The sequence below is a fragment of the Haliotis cracherodii genome, unplaced genomic scaffold (assembly GCF_022045235.1).
Source record: "Haliotis cracherodii isolate W230 unplaced genomic scaffold, xgHalCrac1.p SCAF_11, whole genome shotgun sequence".
Taxonomy (NCBI): domain Eukaryota; kingdom Metazoa; phylum Mollusca; class Gastropoda; order Lepetellida; family Haliotidae; genus Haliotis; species Haliotis cracherodii.
Window position 1 is genome coordinate 4,265,067 of NW_027266266.1, and position 23,489 is coordinate 4,288,555.

The following is a 23,489-nucleotide window of genomic DNA, read 5'->3' on the forward strand; positions in this document are numbered from 1 at the left end:
TCCGAAGAAGCCATAAACTGATGCTAGACATTTGAGGTACGTTTCTGGTTTTGGTGTCATGTAATAATCAATACTTCTTTATTCTTTATTAAAATTAGGAGCGACGTTTCAGTGTAGGTGTAACTACATCTGATATCTACTCTCCTGTATAAACACTGCCTCCTACCTGTATATATACTGGAACCCATGGATCCCTATACACAATATATTTCTTTTAAGAGAGACAGTTATGTTCAAGGTGAGGTAAACTTGTATAATATGTGATCACTGATACAACATCTCCTGCCAAAACGGTTTGCTACTGGCATGTATAGGAATGGTCATTACTTATACAACGTATTGATATTTCTGTACGGCGACGCCGCGCTTCGTGTGGGTAATAATAGTCATGACAATATTCCTCGCTGGTAGCATTACCACCAACGAACATTCCATAACCTAGATTGTCATGTGACTGTGAACTTCCTTAATGCAGTAGTTGGACAAATGCCATGGTTCTTTTAGAGATTACGGGGAAGATCTGTCTGAGACAGCCAATCAGATAGCAAGCTGTCATTGAGACTAACCACTTAAAAATCCGGGTTAGAATTGGTCCCCAGCAACCCATGTTTGTCGTAAGTGGCGACTAACGAGATCAGGTGGTCCGGCTCCCTGACTTGGTTGATGCATGACTTCAGATATATTTATATCTACCGGTAGCACCCGACACAAATGACAAGGTAGGTGTTTACAAATACGTAAACCCTGTTATAATTTTCTACTGTCAAATTGAGTTTCGTAACTTATATACAGTTGATATAATCCAACCCCAACTGGACGTGATTTAAAACGACTTTCATTTCGTCATGATAATTTACAGAGAGTCACAATATGGACATAATAGGCAAGGTAAAACTTATATTTTGAATATCTTAGCTCAGCAAATTGCCAATTCATTGATTATCGGTTATCGGTATAAGAAATCAACACGGCGTATGCAAGGACAATATTTGTTAGAGAAAGTGAACAAACACATGTTCCCAAAGGACGTGAACAATTGAGAATTTCATTGCTAGCAGTTAGTTGACGGTTTCCATAGCATGTTACACCTTGACACATTTGCTTCATGACAGGAGTGAGTGAGTTGGGTTTAACGCCCGCTTTTAACAGTATTCCAGTTATATTGCGGCGTGTCAGCTTAATGTGGGAGGAAAGCCCTAAGTGATGCAGGTCTCAGACGTTTACCACTTCGTTGAAACCCACGAGCACGGGTATGGTGCTGACAAACCTAGAAACATAATCGGCGCGAACAGGGATTCGAACCCACAATCATAGGTTTCTGGCGTGCCCAAGGGACGCAACTCTGCACAGCGAATCGCGGCGCCTTAGACGACTGGGCCACCCGTGCCCCCTTCATGACAACATGTAATCAACATAAGCATAGCGTCAGTCGAAAATTGAACAGATTCATATGAAAAGTTAGACTTGAAATCTGAGACCAGGGTGTGAAATATCCTAACACTTGGTATGAGCGTGAGATATCCTAACACTTGGTATGAGCGTGAGACATCCTAACACTTGGTATGAGCGTGACGCCGGGTTCTACGCACAACGCAACAAATGATTGTTATGGAAATCAGAGCTTTCTCACGCGGTGAGTAAAACAACTGTAAAATGAAAGGCAAAGTTATGAGAAAGAATTGCAATTCCAGACTGATTGCGATAATTGTTATGCCACATCGGCATACCAACAATTTATTTTAATATAATTATTGTGTTTACATAATATCATTTCTTTTAGGCTTATATAAAGCAAGGGGCGGTCGAGTAGCCTAGTGGTTAAAGCGTTCGCTCGTCACGCCGAAGATCCGGGTTCGATTCCCGACATGGGTACAATGTGTGAAGCCCATTTCTGGTGTCCCCCGTCGTGATATTGCTGGAATATTGCTAAAAGCGGCGTAAAACCATACTCACTCACTTACTCATTATATAAAGCAATAATACACATGGAAAATACTTCTGATCACAATGTTTTCAAAAGTAAATACAGGCATGGTTTATTACATAACACAAGTAGTGATCCAGTACATTTTGAAATCTGTCATTAAATTACAGGATAATAGACTCATGTACAGATAAATTCTAGTTTCATAATATAGTGATGTCAGATCCGTGATCTGTCTTTATGTAAACATATGGTGATTACAAACAGAGAAAAAACGTAAATGATAACAATGTCCTGTTGTTGCTAGTCTCGGGTTTTTTAGGGGTATTGATGCGTTCGCGTGTTTGTGTTTCCTTGTTTTTGATCGGTTGACATTTTTACCAGGAGTAAAGTTTCATGAATAGTTTTATGAAACGCTTAAAATCTTATAAATAATACTTGACAATGACATATTTTAATTTGTTTAGAGTTCATCAGTTTATACCTTTCAAGACACCACCATGCAACTGATGATGTTTTACACATCGGCCCAGAGGTTGTATAGAGGAGTGTTTGTGTCCTACGGCAAACTTGTTGGACGTCATCCCATTGTATTCATCGTCGCTGCGCTGGTGTCAACTGGTCTCCTGGCTCTGGGTCTGCTTCGCCTGGAGACGGAGACGGAGCTTGAGCGTCTATACACTCCCATCAACAGCCAGGCTGCTCAGGACAGACAGAAGATGAAGGCCAGATTCCCAGATCAGACAGGAACAAACTACAACATTTACAGTCTGAACGCCGAGGACAGGTACGGAGAGATCATCGCCATCTCAGACGGAAACGTATTCTCCAATACCAGTATTTGTGAGATAAGGGACCTGGTAGACAAGATTAAACAGTTTATAGTGGGTTTTGAAGGCAGGACACTCTACTACTCAGATCTATGTGCGCGCGCATCAGATATGTGTGTTATCAGCGGTGACTTCCTCTTACAAGATGGTTTCCTTTCCTCTTTGGAGCAAGGGAACGTCACCTACCCGCTGTGGAACAACGTGGACATCTCATTCTTTGTGGCAGGTGTGAATGTCTCGGGCGATGTTCTCCAGTCAGCGTCAGTGATGAAACTCACCTTCCATCTGCGTCAGGACAATGACACGATGTTGGCGTCAGCGCTCACTTGGGAAGACACATTTGTCTCACATATGAAGAATCAGTCCTCTTTCCTGAAGCAGCCAAGGGTTCATTTCGCGACGTCCCAATCTTTAGGTGATGAACTCAACCAAAATACGGATGCTGATGTATACTGGTTCTCTCTGTCCTTTTCGATGCTGATCACATACGCAAGCCTCGTTGCAAGTGGAGACTGTGTTGGCTCGAGGAACCATCTGGCCAGAGCTGGCATCCTAGCTGCGGGATTCGGCATCCTGGCAGGCATTGGTTTGGTGTGTCTCTGTGGTGTCAAGTGGGTGAACGTGGTCGGATTAATGCCCATCGTTGTTCTAGGTAGGAATCGTAATGTTCAACCTAGGTTTTAGTATATTGCGTTGACATATGTTGTTGTTTAACGCCGCACTCGGCAATATACCTGCTTTATAACATGGACCTGTAAATCATCCAGTCTGGTCAAGACAAGCCAGTGATTGATATCGTGAGCAACATTCCACGCAGTCGGGGTGCTAATGACATGCAATCAACTAAGTCAGGTTAGTCGCCTTTTACGACTAGCAAAGGAATCCGCTTGGGATATTTCGTTATTGACACAAAAATTGACATAAGATATTGATTTTTGTTAAATAGACTCAGTAACCATCTCGACACTTTGAGACAAATCGTAACCTCGCAATGTGTATCTAATGCATTCATGTAACTATTCGGAAGGTTGGGGTTCGATCCCAGGTACTTGTTGTTACCCTGCCTGGCGATCGGCATTAAGGGGCTGAAGCAAGGACTGGTCGGTAAACAGTGTCAGAATCGGGTATCTCAGCGGGCTTTCACTATAAAGTCGGTCTATTACAAGCAGACATACATACAGCAAGCACGTCGCTATGTAAGTGCAATAATCTTGCACGCGACGTTTAACCCTATTGCGGGCGTTCGAGTAGCCGAGTGGTTAAAGCGTTCGCTCGTCACGCCGAAGACCCGGGTTCGATTCCCGACATGGGTACAATGTGTGAAGCCCATTTGTGGTGTCCCTCGCCGTGATATTGCTGGAATATTGCTAAAAGCGGCGTAAAACCGTACTCACTAAACCCTATTTCACCGCGACTCGCCACTGCAGTTTTAGCTACTTTTGTGTATTACCTACAGCTGTAGGAGTCGACGACATGTTCCTGATGATGTCGGCGTGGGCCAAGACTAACGTCCATGGCGCCGAGTGGGATATCCCGAAACGTGTTGGACACACCTTCAGCAGAGCTGGTATCGGCATCACTATCACCTCTCTAACAGACTTCCTCGCCTTCATGATCGGAGCTACCTCCGACTTCCTCAGTATCAGAAACTTCTGCATCTTCATGGGTACGTGCTCACGTGCGATGCAAATAAGGCAAATAAAACTCAACGCGCTATACATCTCATGGGTTTGACGTTAAACAAATCAAATGATGCAAATTTTATTGTAGAGTGATGAAGTTTTTTCTCAGGGTACTGCAGGACAAAACGCTCTGAAAGTATATATTGGGAAAGGACTATGTTTAAATATTCAATTGACGCCTGTCAGTTGTTGATATGTAAAAGAATATAATTTAGGTGTCAGTAATAAACTGAAGTACCCAGCCATAAGTCCATGTTCAATTTAGGCATATGTTTAGCATAATATCAATATGCTTCGGAATTAAAAATAACACTATGTGTTATTCCAATAAGTGTAGCCATTCTCTGTAGCTTCTTGTAAGTAATCGAAGGGAATGAATACTTAACGTTTAGTTTTCAAATAATGGAAATAATGAACTCGTGCTGATTAACATGTTCTCTTGTTTCTGTATTGTATCGTATGTTTTATTTCAGCTGCGGCCATAATATTATGTTTCCTTTTTCAAACGACGTTTTTTGCGGGGTGTATGTCTCTTCAAGGACGACGTGTGGAAGCATCCCGCCATTGCTGCACATGCCACAAGATCTCAAGTCGGGAGGAACTTCGGGAACAAGGGAGGCCATTCCTGATTATATGCTGCTGTGGAGGCAAGCCGCCCCGTGAAAGACGTGATTCCATCTTTGAGAAATGTCCATCATTATGTCTTACAAACTTTCTTCTCACCATCCCTGGGAAGGTGATAACGCTTGTCATGTTTGTGGTCTATGTATGTTTTTCTGTCTGGGGTGTAGCAGGTTTAAAGCAGGGTTTGTTCCTAAACTTGCTTGTCCCTCCATCATCCTATTATCACGGTTATAGCTTATCTAACTACCACTACTTTGGGATCAGGTTACCTGTCCAATTTGTGTTCAGCCAAACAGATATTGATTACAAAAACGAGACCACGCTCAAGCATGTAAGGGAACTCCTTCATAATATCGGACAATCTTCGAATATGAATAGTGACACTCAAGTATGCTGGCTTTTGGACTATGTTTCTTCTAAACAATTCAACAAAACTTCAAACTCAGCCTTTGTTAAGAATTTGAAAAAGTTCTTAAATGACAGGCCTGATTTAAGAAATGGTGTAGTGTTTGGTCCGAATGAAACCATAACGGCATCCCGGTGCCACGTAGTTTCAAGAAACGTGCCTGATTCAATGGACCAGGCTAATCTGATGCTGTCAATGAGGCAGATATCCAATTCCTCCCCTCTCCAAACATTTGCCTACCACCCCATGTTCATCTACTTTGAGCAGTTTGTGTCAGTTCTACCGACGGTGCTGAGGACCGTTGGTGTTGCTGTAGCTGCCATGGTCGTCGTCACGGCTATCCTTCTCCCACATCCCGTCATTGTCGCCGTTGTCCTCTTCAACATCCTCATGATCCTTCTCGGGATCTTTGGCTTCATGGCTATCTGGGACTTGAGCCTCAGTGCCATCACAATGATTCACCTGGTGATGAGTGTTGGTTTCTCTGTGGACTTCACCGTCCACGTGTGTTCTGCCTACATGCTAAGTGAAGGAGAAACACGGAATGACCGTGCAAGGGACGCAATCATACACGCTGCTGGTCCTATATTCAATGGTGGTCTGTCAACATTTATAGGAATATGCACGTTGGTGGCCTCACAGTCCTATGTGTTCCAATCCTTCTTCCGCATAATGGTGTTGAATATACTGTTTGGGGTGTCGCATGCAGTGCTTCTCATGCCGGTGTTGTTGTCTCTAGTTGGTCCAATAGGGTCAACACATAGAGACCCAATAGGGTCAACACATACAGACCCAATATGGTCAACACACAGAGACCCAATAGGGTCAACACATACAGACCCAATAGAATTAACACACAGAGACCCAATAGGGTCAACACACTCAAATCCAATAGAGTCAACACACTCAAATCCAATAGAGTCAACACACTCAAATCCAATAGAGTCAGTCCACTCAAATCCAACAGAGTCAACACACTCAAATCCAATAGAGTCAACACACTCAAATCCAATAGAGTCAACACACTCCAATCCAATAGAGTCAACACACTCAAACCGAATAGGGTCAACACAGATCCTCCAAAGGCTGTAGACCAAGATCAGGCAAACATCGAGTCATAATTAACGAATTATAGTTTGTTTGTTTTACGCCACACTTTCAGCTGTATAAGGACAGCATATCAATAATCGATTTTGGACAAGTCGATTCAGTTTGATTTTGTGAATATCGATTTTGGCCGTCAGGGTACGATGACGAGCTTGACCACCTCACACACCAAGGCGCTCTTTACGACTAACATAGGTTGCTTAGGAACAAATGGAAACCCCTCGTCTCCAGGTGGGCACAGATTATAATGGTGATCATGTTTACAGCGTGTAATGCTTCAGTCGAAAATAAACATGGCTGTTCATTTAACTATGAGTGTTGTTTAGCACTGCTGTATTCAATATTCCACCCATGCCACGACATACAATGGGATACACTGTATATATGTTGGTAGGGTGTACCCTCATTAGTCCTTTCACTGGGATGGCTAACTTATATGTGACTTTTATTGTAAATATTTGTTGATAACACATGTAATAAGTATTCTTCCAGCGAGTGAGTAAGGGATAGGAGTGAACGCCGCTTTGAACAGTATTCCAGTTATATCACGGTGTGTCATCTTAATGTGGGAGGACAGCCCGAAGTGACGAAGGTCATAGACGTTTATTATTCTGGTGAAACCGACCAGTGATCTTGCTGACACACTAAGAAATATAATCGTGTCGAATCCGCAATTTGAACCCATGATTATAGGTGTCTGGCTCGCCCTAGGGGCGTAATATGCTTCCGTGTCATCTTGTATGCAGATCCCTGTGAGAAATATAATCATATAATTTGATATTGTTAATAAATTGAGGAAACATCTGTTCTTTTTACAATGTTGCGTTCTTATAAAACGACTCTTAACCCCCAGCAAAGCAAGCGTGTTTATCACTCATATGACGGGGTATGCAAAGCATAAAGGACTCCTCGGTTATGTTTGACAGCGAGGCTGGAATGTTTAGGGGAAGAAAGATTCGGGGGTTTCTCAGGGTGCTGCCACTCTGGTTTACAATCACAAACGTCAGACTTGTGTGTAGGATCTGCCTTAACGGGTATCCAGTTGACGACATCTGGATGATCTGGATGCTCCATTTTGAGCATTGTTTTTACCAGTGGGCAATCTGGTCTGGGCTAATGAGTAGGGGTTTGAGTGAGTGAGGACGCCAGAAATGGGCTTTACACATTGTACCCATGTCGGGAATCGAACCCGGATCTTCGGCGTGACGAGCGAACGCTTTAACCACTAGACTACCCGGCCGCCCCTAATGAGTAGGGCATAAGATACAAAAGAAGTTATTCGCTTATTATGACAATACTATAATAGTGAACAGTGTTGTATGTCTTCCTTCAAAACAAAATAGATTTCTGTATCTAAGTATAAACTTTCTAGGCTCGCCAGTCAATAATTCATTGATCAAGCTGACCCCGATGTATAAAATTTAGTAGTACCTGCTAGGGGACCTAATTTACATATTTATCGAATCGCGAAACCAAGTTTATCGGATTGGTTTATTGTATCGATAACACGAGTCATTATATACCCTGCAAAAAAAACGCTACAGTGATTTTGAGATGTATATTTTATATGTCATATAAATAATCAACAGATGGTTATCAATCGTTCAAAATTGGCACACATCATCGTCATTGGCCAAGGGTCCATATGGTTAACATGGAACAGTATATTTTTAAGGTGAAGGTATCTGTTCTCAATATCTTGTAAGGCCAAAACTGACTGGCATCGTCGTCCTATGGAAACAATCAGGTCCTGAATTGTGGCCTAGTGAATGGTCACCCACCCTGCCTGAAGTGCTTGTGCCAACTGTCGGAGTTCTGTGGCTGTAGCTGACGTGCTCACAGTACTAGTCGTTGATCCAGTGCATCCCAAAAATGTGTGATTGGGTTTACGTCTGGAGAACTGGAGGGCCATGGCAGGATGGTCTCTGACTGCATTCGTCTGTTGCCAACGTTGCTATAAACATCAAATGGTGTTTCTATGGACGTTAAATTGTCTTGCACCATCACGTTGACTTGATCCTGCTTCAAGCATACCAATGGCTCGTAGACGCTCATTTTCGAACAGGCGTGGTATTTCGTAATGTTGAATAATTGCATTGCATAATTTTGTTGTTTTTCTGAGTGGTTGTTGTCAGCACCATGGTAAACAATGAATATGGAATCCCGTTAACGCACCTTTTTTTATACCCATTCTTGGTTAGTGAAATGCATGGGGCTTGCTTAAAAGTCAAATTTTGCATGGAATGCATACTTTTCTGTAGCGGTTGCGTTTTTATGACTTGATTCCATACATGTACTACAATATTGAAAACCAAACTTTACTTATTTGAAAAATACACTTAAATATTGGTGTCACGGGAACTTTTGTTGTTGAGTATACATCTTGTATGACTGCACTGCCTCCTGTACTGTCTGTTTCGGAAGTTCACAGGACGTCGACCTGTTGACCAAAACTATTCGCACGAAGTCCAAGTGGGGTATCCTTTCATGCTTTATCCGCTAAGCTGAAGTTGTTTGAGGGAGCCATGCTAATGGTTATGTTACTCATATTAATTAGTGTCAAATTGTCATATAAACCGCCTTTATTCCTATTACGCCTAAATCACAACTGGTACTACGACAATAACTAATACAAAAATAACTACTACTGCTACTGCGACTACTACCACTACAGAGGGGGCGGTCGGGTAGCCTAGTGGTTAAAGCGTTCGCTCGTCACGCTGAAGACCCGGGTTCGATTCCCGACATGGGTACAATGTGTGAAGCCCATTTCTGGTGTCCCCCGCCGTGATATTGCTGGAATATTGCTAAAGGCGGCGTAAAACCATACTCACTCACTCATTACTATAGAGACTACGACAACATACTAATGATACAGCAACGGCAGCATCTACCACAAAAAAGTAACAATCAACAACCATGACAACTGCAGCAACTGCAACAACCGCTACTTCCACTACTACTACTACTACTACTACTACAAAAAAAAAAAAATTAAAAAAATGGGGCGGTCGAGTAGCCTACTGGTTAAAGCGTTCGCTCGTCACGCCGAAGACCCGGGCTCGATTCCCGATGTGGGTACAATGTGTGAAGCCCATTTCTGGTGTCCCACGCCGTGATATTGCAGGAATATTGCTAAAAGCGGCGTAAAACCATACTCACTCACTCACTCACTACAACAAATGCTACTAGTTATTGTGTAGAACTACGACTTATGTTGCTACAACTACTTAACCTCCGAATACTTTACCACACAGTGGTTAGTGAACATTAGTAAGTGAGTATGATCGTTTTACCCAATACCTTAGTCATGCACAACACGATAATATTCAGTATTCGTTAAATTTAGAAGGTTTCTTGCCATATTCAAATATAACCCAAAGGAAAAAACGTGCCGAGATTTCCATCTCACACGATTAACAGCACACAGAAACACACACGTATGTATAGCAGAACTGGGATAAACAGTCCACAATTTCGTAAAAGCCCGTTTACTGTGGTAATGCTTTCGGTTAACTCCAAACGTATGACGATATATATGCGGAATATGATTTAGTTGAAATTCGTATTGAGAACATTACTGAATATAATCCCTTTATATATTTCCCTTAAGGTCATTTGTCATGGGAGATCTACAACTACGGTGTTTCAATAGGCTGGTGTTGCCACAGTTCAAAACAAACATAATATATTATTGAAATATAATAGTCTTGGTTTCACGTTTATGGCTCTTATGAATCTTTGGTACGGCTATTAGCATGTGTAAAGTTGCAAACATGCTACATTTCAAAGCGTGAAAACTCACAAGAACTTTAATATGTTCTCTTTTGTCAACACAAATAATGCCGGTGTCATCGCCGGGCGTGAGACACGACCTGCTTGAAAAACACTTCAGCTCACGATCGGAATAACTTCAGCTTTCAAAAGGAAACATTTTAGTGATTTAAATACGAGTAATATGTGAACGTCATGTCTTTTCAATTACACTTGAAATGGTTCGTCCTATTTGAATATCTCCTCAAGTTTATGATATGCCTGTAATCCCCCTAACGCACATTGACATACCTGAACACTGCGAGCATACAGAAATACACGTGTATTGACATTTAGATTAACTTCAGAACGTTTCTCCCATGATGGACCAGCTAAATATTGATACCTTGTCAGTTTGAGTTAGACGAACGAGATGAGATGGTAGTTTCAAAACCTAAAGAAATCTAGAACGGCTTCGTTAAGGGCTAAAGCAATACAGAAAGGGCTGGGCGGAAGGGAACATAATGCTGTTCAGGAACTATGAGACTTTGAACTTTGAGTGTGTTTTTTCTATATGGATATTGTAATACAAAATAGTGAAAATAACCGGCGATGTGAACACATACGGAACATAAAGCTATTTTCACCGTGGAACTTTTGATGAAGAAATAGATGAACAGAAATGTTGTATATCAAATGCAAGTAAACACGAACATTTTAAGGGCTTACTTTTATGAACAACTCAGATATGTTCCTAGATAGGTATATGTGAACTTTGTGCTTTTTACTATAACGTTCATGAAGTATTTAGGCCTTCATTTTTAGTTAAATATAAAAACATTTTTTTAGAGAACGATGCACTAAAGTTTGTCTGTTCATTTTGAAATATTAGGAGAGGTACAATATAACAATAGAGTTTGATCATACATATAAGAATTATATCAGAAACCTACAATACTTAACGCAAAATGGTACTCGGTGGTTTACATTGTCAATGTCTTGTCTCTGTTATCATTGACACATTTTCCTTATGCATCATTTTAGCTTGTCAGTCCTTATGCAGTAATCATATTTCTTGCCCTATTTTGTTACAACACATTTGTGAAACTGCGGGAAGAGTTAGCAGCTATATATACTACTCAAAAGAAGTTAAGGATCACCTGATTCTTTCATATTACTATAGTTAATCTTTCATGTCATGACAGACTAACTTTACCATTATGAAAGAATCGGGTGATCCTTAACTTCTTTTGAGTAGTATATATAGTACAGCTAGCCTTCTGATCAAGATCCCCATGTGTCATTGTACGTAATTCCGAAATGTGCGCTAAAGGAATTTCTATCATTTTTCTTGTCCAAGTAATTAGTGTTTACAAGAGTTAAATAAATCTCAGTTTTGAAACTATTCTGGTCTGACAATACTACCTTAATGTAAATAAAGTAGTCTTCAACATAAACTGATTCAACATATTGTTGTTGTGATGGCTGTCATTATCAGTGCTTAAGACAAAATTGAATACTAATTGAATACTAATTTAATACAAATCTACAGTCGTTCGGGCTTTTGAATACCAGTTTTTCTGGTACTCCGTGGTTAATTATCCATCCTGTTGCCTAGCTTTTTGGAAATTTTAGTATTTCCTTGTTCAGTCAAAGTGGCTGAATCTGTAGTCGAATAGACTAGTTTGGTGTTCAGACGTTCTCGTCTATTTTATAGTCCATGTGACTTATTTTAGGGATAAGCCGTCCGTGTTTATTTCCCGTTATTTAACAACACGGAGGTTATTTTCTCATTTGAGTGTTGAGTTAATTACCTCAGGTTTATTGGCTGTCTACGCATCTGGTCGTTCTCTTGTCAACGGGTTGTTTCAACTACTCTTTTTATTGCTGTATGCTGTGATTGTCTTCCGTGTGGATGTCTTCTGTGTGGATGTCTTCAGTGTGAATGTCTTCAGTGTGGATGTCTTCTGTGTGAATGTCTTCTGTGTGGATGTCTTCTGTGTGGATGTCTTCTGTGTGGATGTCTTCTGTGTGATTGTCTTCTGTGTGGATGTCTTCAGTGTGAATGTCTTCAGTGTGGATGTCTTCTGTGTGAATGTCTTCTGTGTGGATGTCTTCTGTGTGAATGTCTTCTGTGTGGATGTCTTCTGTGTGATTGTCTTCTGTGTGGATGTCTTCAGTGTGAATGTCTTCTGTGTGGATGTCTTCTGTGTGGATGTCTTCTGTGTGAATGTCTTCTGTGTGAATGTCTTCAGTGTGGATGTCTTCTGTGTGGATGTCTTCTGTGTGAATGTCTTCAGTGTGAATGTCTTCAGTGTGATTGTCTTCCGTGTGAATGTCTTCTGTGTGAATGTCTTCAGTGTGGATGTCTTCTGTGTGGATGTCTTCAGTGTGAATGTCTTCCGTGTGGATGTCTTCTGTGTGGATGTCTTCAGTGTGGATGTCTTCTGTGTGGATGTCTTCAGTGTGAATGTCTTCCGTGTGGATGTCTTCCGTGTGGATGTCGTCAGTGTGAATGTCTTCCGTGTGGATGTCTTCAGTGTGGATGTCGTCAGTGTGAATGTCTTCAGTGTGAATGTGTTCAATGTGAATGTCTTCAGTGTGAATGTCGTGAATGTGAATGTCTTCAGTGTGAATGTCGTGAGTATGAATGTTTTAAGTGTGAATATTGAGCGTGAATGTGTTCATTGTGGATGTGTTCAGTGTTTATGTTGAATGTGTTCAGTGCGGATGTCGTCAGTGTTTATGTTGAGCGTGAATGTGTTCAATGTTTATGTTGAGCGTGAATTTCTTTTGAGTGTGAATGTCTTCAGTTTGAATGTCTTGAGTGTGAATGTCTTGAGTGTGAATGTCGTGAGTGTGAATGTCTTGAGTGTGAATGTCGTGAGTGTGAATGTTTCCAGTGTGAATGTCTTCAACATGAATCTCTTCAGTTTGGATGTCTTGAGTGTGGATGTCTTCAGTGTGAATGTCTTCAGTGTGGATGTCATGAGTGTTTATGTCTTAAATGTGAATGTGTTCAGTGTGGATGTCTTTAACATGTATCTCTTCAGTGAGGATGTCTTGAGTGTTTATGTCTTCAATGTGGATGTCTTTAGTGTGAATGTCATCAGTGTGGATGTCTTCAGTGTGAATGTCATCAGTGTGAATGTCTCAGTGTGAATGTCAACAGTGTGAATGTCTTCAACATGAATCGCTTCAGTGTGGATGTCTTCAGTGTGAATGTCTTGGGTGTGAATGTATTCAGTGTGAATGTCTTAAGTGTGGATGTCTTGAGTGTTTATGTCTTCAATGTGAATGTCTTCAGTGTGGATGTCTTCAATGTGAATGTCTTCAGTATGGATGTCTTTAACATGAATCTCTTCAGTGTGGATGTCTTGAGTGTGGATGTCTTGGGTGTTTATGTCTTGAGTGTGGATGGCTTGAGTGTGGATGTCTTGAGTGTGGATGTCTTCAGTGTGAATGTCTTCAGTGTGAATGTCATCAGTGTGAACGTCTTCAGTGTGAATGTCTTCGATTTGAATGTGTCCAGAGTGAATGTCGTCAGTGTGAAATGTTTCAACAACAAATATTCTTGAAAAACATTTTATTATAAAATATAAATACAAAAACGGGGTAAAGATAAAAATGTAAAAAATAAATACATTTTGAATATGATATTCAAAATGATTGTCTACAACCCAGTTGTATGTGTGTGAAGTGTGGATGTGTTTAGTGTGAACGTCGTGAGTGTGAATGTCTTCAGTGTGAACGTCGTGAATGTGAATGTTTTCAGTGTGAATGTTTTCGGTGTGAATGTCGTGAGTGTGAATGTTTTCAGTGTGAATTCTTCAGTGTGGATGTCTTAGTATGGATGTCTTCAGTGTGGATGTCTTCATTGCGGATGTCTTCAGTGTGAATGTCTTTATTGTGGATGTCTTCAGTGTGAATGTCTTCAGTGTGAATGTCTTCAGTATGAATGTCTCAATGTGGATGTCTTCAGTGTGAATGTCTTCAGTGTGAATGTCCTCAGTGTGAATGTCTCAGTGTGAATGTCATCATTGTGAACGTCTTCAGTGTGAAAGTGTCCAGAGTGAAAGTGTCCAGAGTGAATGTCGTCAGTGTGAAAGGTTTCAACAGCAAATATTCTTGAAAAACATTTTATTATAAAATATAAATACAAAAACGGGGTAAAGATAAAAATGTAAAAAATAAATACATTTTGAATACGATATTCAAAATGATTGTCTACAACCCAGTTGTATGGATGGGACTGTACCCTTACAAACAGTCGATAGAGAACGTCACAAACTACACGTTAACGCTGCGAGCGATACAATCAACATGAGACAATCTCTGTGAGGTACATAAAGAAAGCCGTCTTTTGTAAAAACTACAATATTTGAGGGCTTCTTACTAAAAGCCTGAAAAACTGACGACTGAAACACCGTTGTAATAATTTCATATTAAATTTGCTCAATTTTGCATGCATCTCCTAAACCAGGATCCTTATATAAGTTCGTGTTGTCTTCTAATCTAGTTCAAATAAGTTCCCCGAGTTCACAGTCTACAGTAAAAATATAAATAAAGCTGTTCTAATCTCAGTTAAATGACGAGATGTACACATGAATCTCAACTTAATGTTTACTGGAGGAAGATTGGAATGTTTGAGGGATCGCGCTGTCTCTCCATGTCCCAACCGAGCTCGGTACTGCTTCCCGCGTCCAACTCGACTTGCGCCTCCTTTTCGTGAAGCGATGCACCTGCACACACATTCGACATCCAGACTGGGGCCCAGCGCATGGGGAAGCCTTGCTGTACTGTGCGGTAATAAGTGTCGAACTTTCTGAAACTAGAAGCACATCATATTGTCAGCAATGTAACTGTTATGAATGCAGCTTGTGTTTCTAAACAATGGTGTAGTCCTATTCGTTTAACGTTTACAACTAGATATACAGTCTCGCCTAAGTTACCGTTCTGAGTCACAGTGACCACATTGAGAAAATTTATGTCCGGATGAACGAATTAGGGTTGTGGAGTTATTTCCCTTTGTATGTTGTAGGCATTCATCCGAAATCATCCGAAAAAGGGGATTGATGGCCCGCAATAAGGTGATTTCACTGTTACAAATACATTTAAACCTATCTATCTATCTATCTATCTATCTATCTATCTATCTGGCGAAACACCATTAATCCGGATTATGGCGTCGTTTGTTCGGTTTGTCGAGTCTGTATATCGTCTGTGTAAATGTAGCATTGCTAACAGTTTTCGGTTAACAGGGTCTGGATTAATGGGGTTTCTCTGTGACATCGTGTTCTTTGATGACGTAACATGTATATGTACACCAATAACAGAGACGCCCTGAATTCCACCCCCTCGTTAAATCTGATCTACTTCTTTTTAAACTTATGGATCGTGTATATGATGAGTCTCAAATATTATTAACAAAAGGTTAAAAACAATATCCGATATTCTTTACAGTCTTCAAACAATTGAAATGGCTGCTTACTTGGCACCCTTGAAGAAGTACATGTGTCCATCATACCACGTGACCGCTGCCTCCACCCCCCTAGGGATGCCCTGCCAGTGACGAGTGATGCTATAAGACCACCCAGGCACCATCTGTAGGGTGTTGGGGTTCCACTCCCAGAAATTGTCACTCTGTAAAAAAATATACACGTTATTTGAGTTTAATCATAATGCCCTAAACGTGTATTACAACGTCTAGAAACTGTTGGGCGGTCGGGTAGCCTAGTGGTTAAAGCGTTCGCTCGTCATCCCGAACACCCGGGTTCGATTCCCGACATGGGTGATATTGCTGGAATATTGCTTAAAGCGGCGTAAAACCATACTCACTCACTCACTAGAAACTGTGATGATGTCTACGCGACACAGATCAGTATACTCTTGGGCAGTGAATCTCATCCCTTCTCAATGTATGTCTGATGGGGTAGCCTAGTGGTTAAAGTGTTGTCTCGCCATCAGTGGTTCGATTCTCAAGATAGTGTTAGATATAGGAGACCTATAATACGTGTGTCGTTCACCGAAATATCTCTGTAATGCTGTTTTGTGGGGTGTCACATCATCACCACACCTTGAACATGTCCACCTTGAACATTCTGGATTATCAAGGGGCATTGGTACAATAAATATGTTACAAGTTACACTCCTCAACTAGGCGAGACCCTGTGGACAAGCAATACTTCAACTGATCGCAATTGTCCATGATACTATGGGTCAGTCTGTTAGCAAATAACATGAAGATTCCGTGAAGATCCGGGTTAGAATAGGTCTTCAGCAACCCGTTGTGTCGTAAAAGGCGACTAAGTGGATCTAGTGATCAGGCTCGCTGACTTGGTTGATGCATGTCATCAATCCCAATTGTGTGGATCAATGCTCATGATGTCAATCACTGGATTGTGTGGTTCAGAGTAGATTATTTACAGACCGCCATGTAGCTGGAATAGTGCGGCGTTAAACAACCGACCAACAAGTATATTTAGCATCATACCAGTCTGTTACTTGCTGCAACTTACCCCGAACATGAAGATGCGGCTCTTTCCATAGCTGTCCTTCATGTTGAGCATGGCGTGGATCTTCTCAGGGAAGTCAGCAGTGTAGATAGTCTTGGGGAAACCCTGATCCAGCTCGAAGTCCGTGTACCGCCACAACCGGGATCCTGACGAACAAGTAAACATTGATATATTGGAGTCAAATATTGTCGCTTTTCAATCTTTGCAAATTCAGATTTTCAACAGTAATCGTAGGAGATCCAGGGAGACATGTTTCCCCGTATAAACAATGAGACGGGTCTAAATAATGAGGTGTCCTTGAAGATCCATAATACTGACCTTTGAAGAGGTAGGTTTTCCTGCCCTCGGGCATGTAGAATGCGCCTCTGATTTTCCCGGGTGCGCGGGGGTACACGTCCCTGATGGGTCGGGGGAAGCCAGCCTCGAGACCCCTGCTGCCTAGCTTGTATACCTGGCTGTACCGGAAGGCGTATGTGTAGCCGTCGGAAGCTGCGCAGAGAGAACAATGACGTCATGCACATGAGGACCCAAGATGTCAATTTCCTAGTTAAAATTTTTAAAATCTTCTTTTTATGCTTATAGACAACGATTTAATTTAATTATGGACTGCATTAATATTATATAAATATGCTGATAATTATAAAACAAAAGTGTTTTACGCGGTAGTAATTACATGACTGTGGCCAGTAAATAATCGGTGGTGGGGTAGTCAAACGTATAGACACAAGGCACGAAGCCCATTGCTGGTGTCCTGGGTCCATTCATCCCTAAAACTATCACAAATCGATCTTACGATATGGGGTTTTAAGACCTGTAGCACTAAGATAGCTTTGTTAAACCCTCCCATGATCATACGTTCACTCTCAGGAATCAATTGATCTTAATATCGGTTTTGTTAAACCGGCCCCTGATTTTACAACAGCTGAAAACTGCGGGAAAAATCACTTTTAGGAATCAAGACAAACAAGCATAGGAGTGATCGGATCATTACGACCTGATGGCGACAACCTTCGTGGACAAGAACGTATCATACCTGTGACAATGGCGTCCAGTTTCGTCGAGCAATAATCGGCAGATGGACTTGTAGCCTCTGTTGTAGTAGTCGTTGGTGACGTGGTCGTCGCTGTTGTTGTGGATGTTGTTGTGGATGTTGTTGTTGAAGTTGGGCGGTGAGGATTAGACCCTAATCAAACAAAACATATCTAAAACGTCAACACCAGAGAAAAACCAGTCTCGATTATCAACAGAAACAAACTCAATTGAACGAAAAAGGAAAAGTAGCAGTGAAAGCTGTAATGGAGCACCGAAAAGCTGTGATAACACCAGGGGTTGGCGGAAGGTGTCATCACATCCTGCTCTACCGGTAGCGACACAACATAATAGTTTAATCGTAACTATCACGGTGTAAACGAACCCGTAAGGACCTATACGATAGCTTCGTGATATCCGAACATCGATATACAGCTGAATAATAGGGCTGAATGATACCACTTAGGGATTACACTGGAATTCGTCATAACAGTATACAGTAAAATACGGTTATAACGAACTCGAAGGGACCACTAACTTTTGTTTTTTTATAAGCGTAGTTCGTTATAAGCATATATCAAGCATAACTAAAGCAAATAGTCCGGACAAAAAAATCAGTTCGTTATATCCGTCAGTTCGTTATAAGCGTGTTCGTTATAAACGTACTTTACTGTATTTCGCTTTATCTAACTTCGTCATATGCAGACTAGAGCATTTGTTTGTTTGACTATACATATACTGAACAATAAAAGCTGGAGATCGTGAATATGTTTGGGGAAATTGTGTGTCTTCACTAAAAAGATATTTGAAAATATATTCATGTTCTCTAACTGTTTATGCACAGTATATTAGGACAAGGACATATTAACATAGAACAATGATACGGATGTTATCAGTATACGCTAACATTTACGATAGTCTTGCTATTACAATCCCTATGTGGGGATTTCAGGACAAAGGGTTATGACAGTAGTTGCGTTAAGATCGCTTTGTGCAAGTGGGCCTTGGTCCGTTCAACAATGTGATCATAATATCTTTGACATGTTAGTGGGACTATATTTACCATAGAGTGTCTGAATAGCTCGGATGTCATCACTGTGTAGTTTAAAGTCGGGGTCGTATCCTTGGTAATAAGGTGCCATGAGCGATCCGGGCACTGAAGAATGACCAAGACCAAGGGCGTGGCCAAATTCGTGAGCAGCAACCGTTTCTAGGTCTGTACCACGTGACTCGTGATACGTCCACTCCTCGTCATCATCAAAGTGGGTGTCGCCGCTGATTGAGTGTTTTCCCGGACCGAACGCATGCGCAAGTGTCTTGCCTGAAATGTAAAGATGGCAGCATGGTAATAAACGTCAGGATCAGAAAGAAAACAGATAAAGACGAAAATAACATATCGAATTCATGGAATAGTTGACGCTTTTATTCCGATTATGTCAATCATCTTAACGGAGGATGGACTTAAACAAGTCTCTACGACAATAATTATAATTTTAAATAATAATTTCTAGATTATGTAAACAATTAGAACAAGTTGTCCCCATAAGAGACTTACTGAAATATCAACATATCTAGACTTGCTATAACTACTACACATCCAGTACAGCCTTGGAGCAAGGCTAAAGAGAGGGGTGCGGATGGGATTGTTGTTTAAGGATTCGCTCGTCGTGTTGGCGATCCTGGTTTGATTCTTAACATAGGTAATTTTTTTATCCCCTCTGTGACGTTGTTGGGATAAGTAGAGTCAAGCTCTGTTGGTTCTGTCTTAAATGAAAACGATGGTTTCATTTTCAAATGTTTACCTCTTCCATCGAAAGCGTTGTATCGTCCATCTCCGTGTTCCCCGCGTGCAAACTTGACCTCAATGTCAGGGGTCCCGTCTGTGTATTTGAAGGTCAACGGGGTCACTTGCTGCCAGTACTTGAAAGCGTTTTCCATGGCGCGTCTGTAACGAAGGTTTTTTAATCATTATAAAATGTCAAAACAGCACCTTATGAATCCATATGAACCGTGTTCTCAGCATAGAGTATTGGCGACATTCATATTAGCGGAAGATATGATCGAACATACACCCTAGTAAGCAAATGGACCTCGTTTTGTATTAAACGTTTTGTATTACACTCCATTATCCAACGTCAGCTTCCGGTCAAGGTCATGACGTTGTATTTTCTTCGTGAGGCTCAGTGTCGGGTAATCGTCAATTGATTGTAATCAAATGTGTTATGTTCGCCATTTTGCACGGAACTATTCCCCTTATGTATTGCAGTTATCTCTTCTGGATGAGGGTCAATATTTACCTCTGCACTGACTGTCCCATCTGATTTGTCCATGCCACTGTTTTCCAGGTTACTTCCTTATTTGGCCACTTGCCTCCTGTAATCAAACGAACAAACAACCATATAAACTCACGGGACAATTGGTACCTTTTTAATTAATGTGTGATGTACACGATTATAATCCTTGGTCAGCATACACGGGAACGAGTCCAAGATCATCCCTGGTTATGACCTAGGGTCATCCCCTAACATCTGTAGTAGTATGCATCGGCTCTATGGAGTTGTTCCAAGATGGCGGCACATCCGGTTCCGATGCATGCTGGGATACATCGGAACCGGAAATGACGCCATCTTGGAAAAAGATGATGCCAACTACTCTCGGTCAACCAGGGTTTTAACGTTTAAGCTTGAGCCCCGTCCGCCGATCTACAATTACCTGACACACCGTTATATTACGTTCAAAGCACAGTTACACCATCACGTTCAGGCAAAACATTTACAATATTTGTGAATATCAGGGGATATAACCGATGTGGCAGGTAAAACGGTCACAAGAACAAAAACAACGAAATGTAACACGTTCTCACCAAGATGGGTATAACTCAGCGGCTGATCTGGGTCAGCATCTTTCAGAATATCCCTGAACCCACAACGAGGCTTTGTCATCTGCTCATACGTCTCTCTGTTCATGATGCCCGTCACCGGAAATCCGTTAAACTCTTGAAACTTTCTGAAAAGATAAGTCAAGGTTTAAGTATGTTTTATATGTTTCATTTTGGGGGAATGTTGTTGGTTGTTAAAAGCGATTTTCAGCGATTTTCAACTAAACGACGTCGTAGCATATATCTTCGAGTCTAGATCAGCAAATCAATAACTGAAATTATTGGTTCCCGCCGATAACACGCATTCAACGAAGAAACTGAGCCTAATAATCCGATTCATTCAGTCGCCTAATACGACAGTATTAGTTTCTGAGGTCTATTCTCACCTGACTTTAATTCAAAAGCTGCATCTAATGACGTTTTAATACACACGCGTATAGTTTTAGTAATGATTTCATAATTTGACCGAAAACTTTGGCAATACCGTTAATGTCGCAGACTTGCTTATCATTGTTGGGAATGTTGGGAATGCCAAATAAAAGCGATGCCAGAGAATGAAAAGTAGAAGAGAATACTAATTATTAATTTGGCCAGGTCGATCGGAACTACGATCTTCCACACACCGGGAAGAGATATCCGCTACACCAGTACACTGTAAGTGCTATGACTCTCATGTCTGTGTATACTATTTAGCAATTGTTACTTTGAATAGTGAATAGTTCCACCAATACTTTGCCCTCACCTGACAGCGTACTCCAGCTCAACCTCGGAGTGGAAGATGGGTCCCCCGTCCTCCTCGGTGTTGTAGTCGGTGTTGAGGTAGCCGTACCGTTCCAGGTATTCCTGTTTGAGGTAAATATAGTAACAGATTATACAAAACCGTTAATAAGGAAAGTATCGCTCACAGTAAAATATTTAAACAGATTTCCAACTTAAGGCGAAATGGATACGGAAAAGTATTCATTTGCCCATGTGTAAACGTTTTGAAATAGAAATCGTCCATAATGTGGGGTTTCCAGACTAACAGGGTTCCACTGTATAAGAACTTCGCTTGAAGGAGTTACTTCCGGATCGGCAGAAACTGCTTTGATATGTATTTTAGCTTCATTTGTTATTGCTGCTGTGGAAACTACATCGGCTCCATTAAGACTACTACTACAACTGAAAGTCCCGAGAAGATCCGGGGTAGAATAGGTCTTCAGCAACCCATGCTTGCCATGAAAGGCGACTATGCTTGCCGTAAAAGGCGACTAACGGGATCGGGTGGTCATGCTCGCTGACTTGGTTGATGCATGTCATCGTATCCCAATTTCGTATGTCGATGCTCATGATATCAACCACTGGATTGTCGGGTCCAGATTCGATAAGTTACAGACCGCCGTCATATAGCTGTACTATTGCTGATTGCGCCGTTAAACAACAAACAAACAAACAAACAAACAAACAAACAAAACTACAACTGAAACTAAATCTTCTGCTTCTTCAACCACATCGATTCCCGACATGGGTACAATGTGTGAAGCCCATATCTGGTGTTCCCCGCTGTGATATTGCTGGAATATTGCTAAAGGCGGCGTAAAACCCATACTCACTCACTCACTCACTCACTTCTTCAACCACAACTAGTACTAACACCAAGAACTCAAAAAAACATCTTTTTCGCAAATTGACAAACATAGACAGGTGATACTCACCACCATGTCAAATGCATCTCTCTTTTCAATGCTATGAGCGTCTTCAGTCATCCCTTCTGTTCGTAACGTCGCCCCGTATATCAGGGGTACCCCAAGGAGAGCGAGCAATAGTATCTTCATGTCTTCACTGTAAGTTACGTTTCTCTGTGAATAACTCGGAGGCTGATCACTGTTGAATTGATGGCACCCACATATCAGCGCCTTATATACCCTCGCGCAGCTATCAGCCGGTAAATGGGGATAAATTTAGCCTAAGGGATTTCGACAAATCCTGACATAGTCACCGGAAAAACTCATTGAAGGAAAGTAAATTTCCGGGTCGTACTTTGAACTTGTCGATAATTTCGAAATGCCTCGGCTTAATGATAAGGTATGAGTATGTCATCACGTTGTGATACGGTCCAGCGGCAGCCGGTCCCTGTGACGTCACGGCGTTCAGTCAAACGGGAGGGGCGAAGGTTTGGGGATTCACTGAAGCAAGACAAGTGACACTGGCAGTGCACTTGAACAGACGCTGTCACACATACGAGCTATCGAGGCTTAGATCCAAGCACGGCATCTTCAATAAACTTTGTTTATAACGATCTCAAAATTAGTTCGTTAAATCAATTCTGTTCTTCGAATTAACAATATTGGTGATCACCGTTCTCTCTAGGTTAGTATTTGGGATTGCTTTAACTGACTATTCTCCATATCAAACTTCGTTATATCAGGAGCTGACTGTAGATATTACTTGCGTGATGCGAATTACGTGTTCAATGTCACCACCGCGTCACTATAATTCAGAGCGTTATGTGAGTTGCTTACGAGTTAACTAACTCGTTCCCGATATCCATGCGTCTATCTATGTAAATATCTTCGGTACATCTGAATTTAAACCTTGCTAATTAATGTTGTGACTAATTTCAACGTAACAACAGCTATAACGCATTTACTACATATATGATATAATGAAAAAAAATAATGGCAATTGTTTTCTGAGCCAGTTCTTAAAAAGGCCGAGTGAATGAAAGTATACACTGAGAAACTGGATTTAGCGTAAACATT

General features: G+C 41.3%; 3 protein-coding genes across 3 annotated transcripts; 2 read left to right on the top strand and 1 right to left on the bottom strand.

Moving 5' to 3' along the window:
• Positions 1-2,424: 2,424 nt before the first annotated feature.
• On the top strand, positions 2,425-6,623 carry LOC139455253 (patched domain-containing protein 3-like). Its single transcript, XM_071236804.1, has 3 exons — positions 2,425-3,406; positions 4,211-4,420; positions 4,910-6,623. Exons 1-3 carry the CDS (start codon positions 2,425-2,427, stop codon positions 6,556-6,558), a joined length of 2,841 nt encoding a protein of 946 aa, XP_071092905.1. The 3' UTR covers positions 6,559-6,623.
• Positions 6,624-10,390: 3,767 nt separating this feature from the next.
• On the top strand, positions 10,391-14,458 carry LOC139456030 (uncharacterized). Its single transcript, XM_071237545.1, has 4 exons — positions 10,391-10,436; positions 12,146-12,966; positions 13,455-13,868; positions 14,309-14,458. Exons 1-4 carry the CDS (start codon positions 10,391-10,393, stop codon positions 14,456-14,458), a joined length of 1,431 nt encoding a protein of 476 aa, XP_071093646.1.
• LOC139456123 (matrix metalloproteinase-19-like) lies at positions 14,452-22,632 on the bottom strand. Its single transcript, XM_071237656.1, has 11 exons — positions 22,443-22,632; positions 21,491-21,591; positions 20,734-20,876; positions 20,168-20,243; positions 19,673-19,815; positions 18,934-19,191; positions 17,875-18,024; positions 17,160-17,330; positions 16,845-16,987; positions 15,818-15,969; positions 14,452-15,157 (listed from the first exon to the last, which is right to left on the bottom strand). Exons 1-11 carry the CDS (start codon positions 22,560-22,562, stop codon positions 14,950-14,952), a joined length of 1,665 nt encoding a protein of 554 aa, XP_071093757.1. The 5' UTR covers positions 22,563-22,632; the 3' UTR covers positions 14,452-14,949.
• Positions 22,633-23,489: the final 857 nt, after the last annotated feature.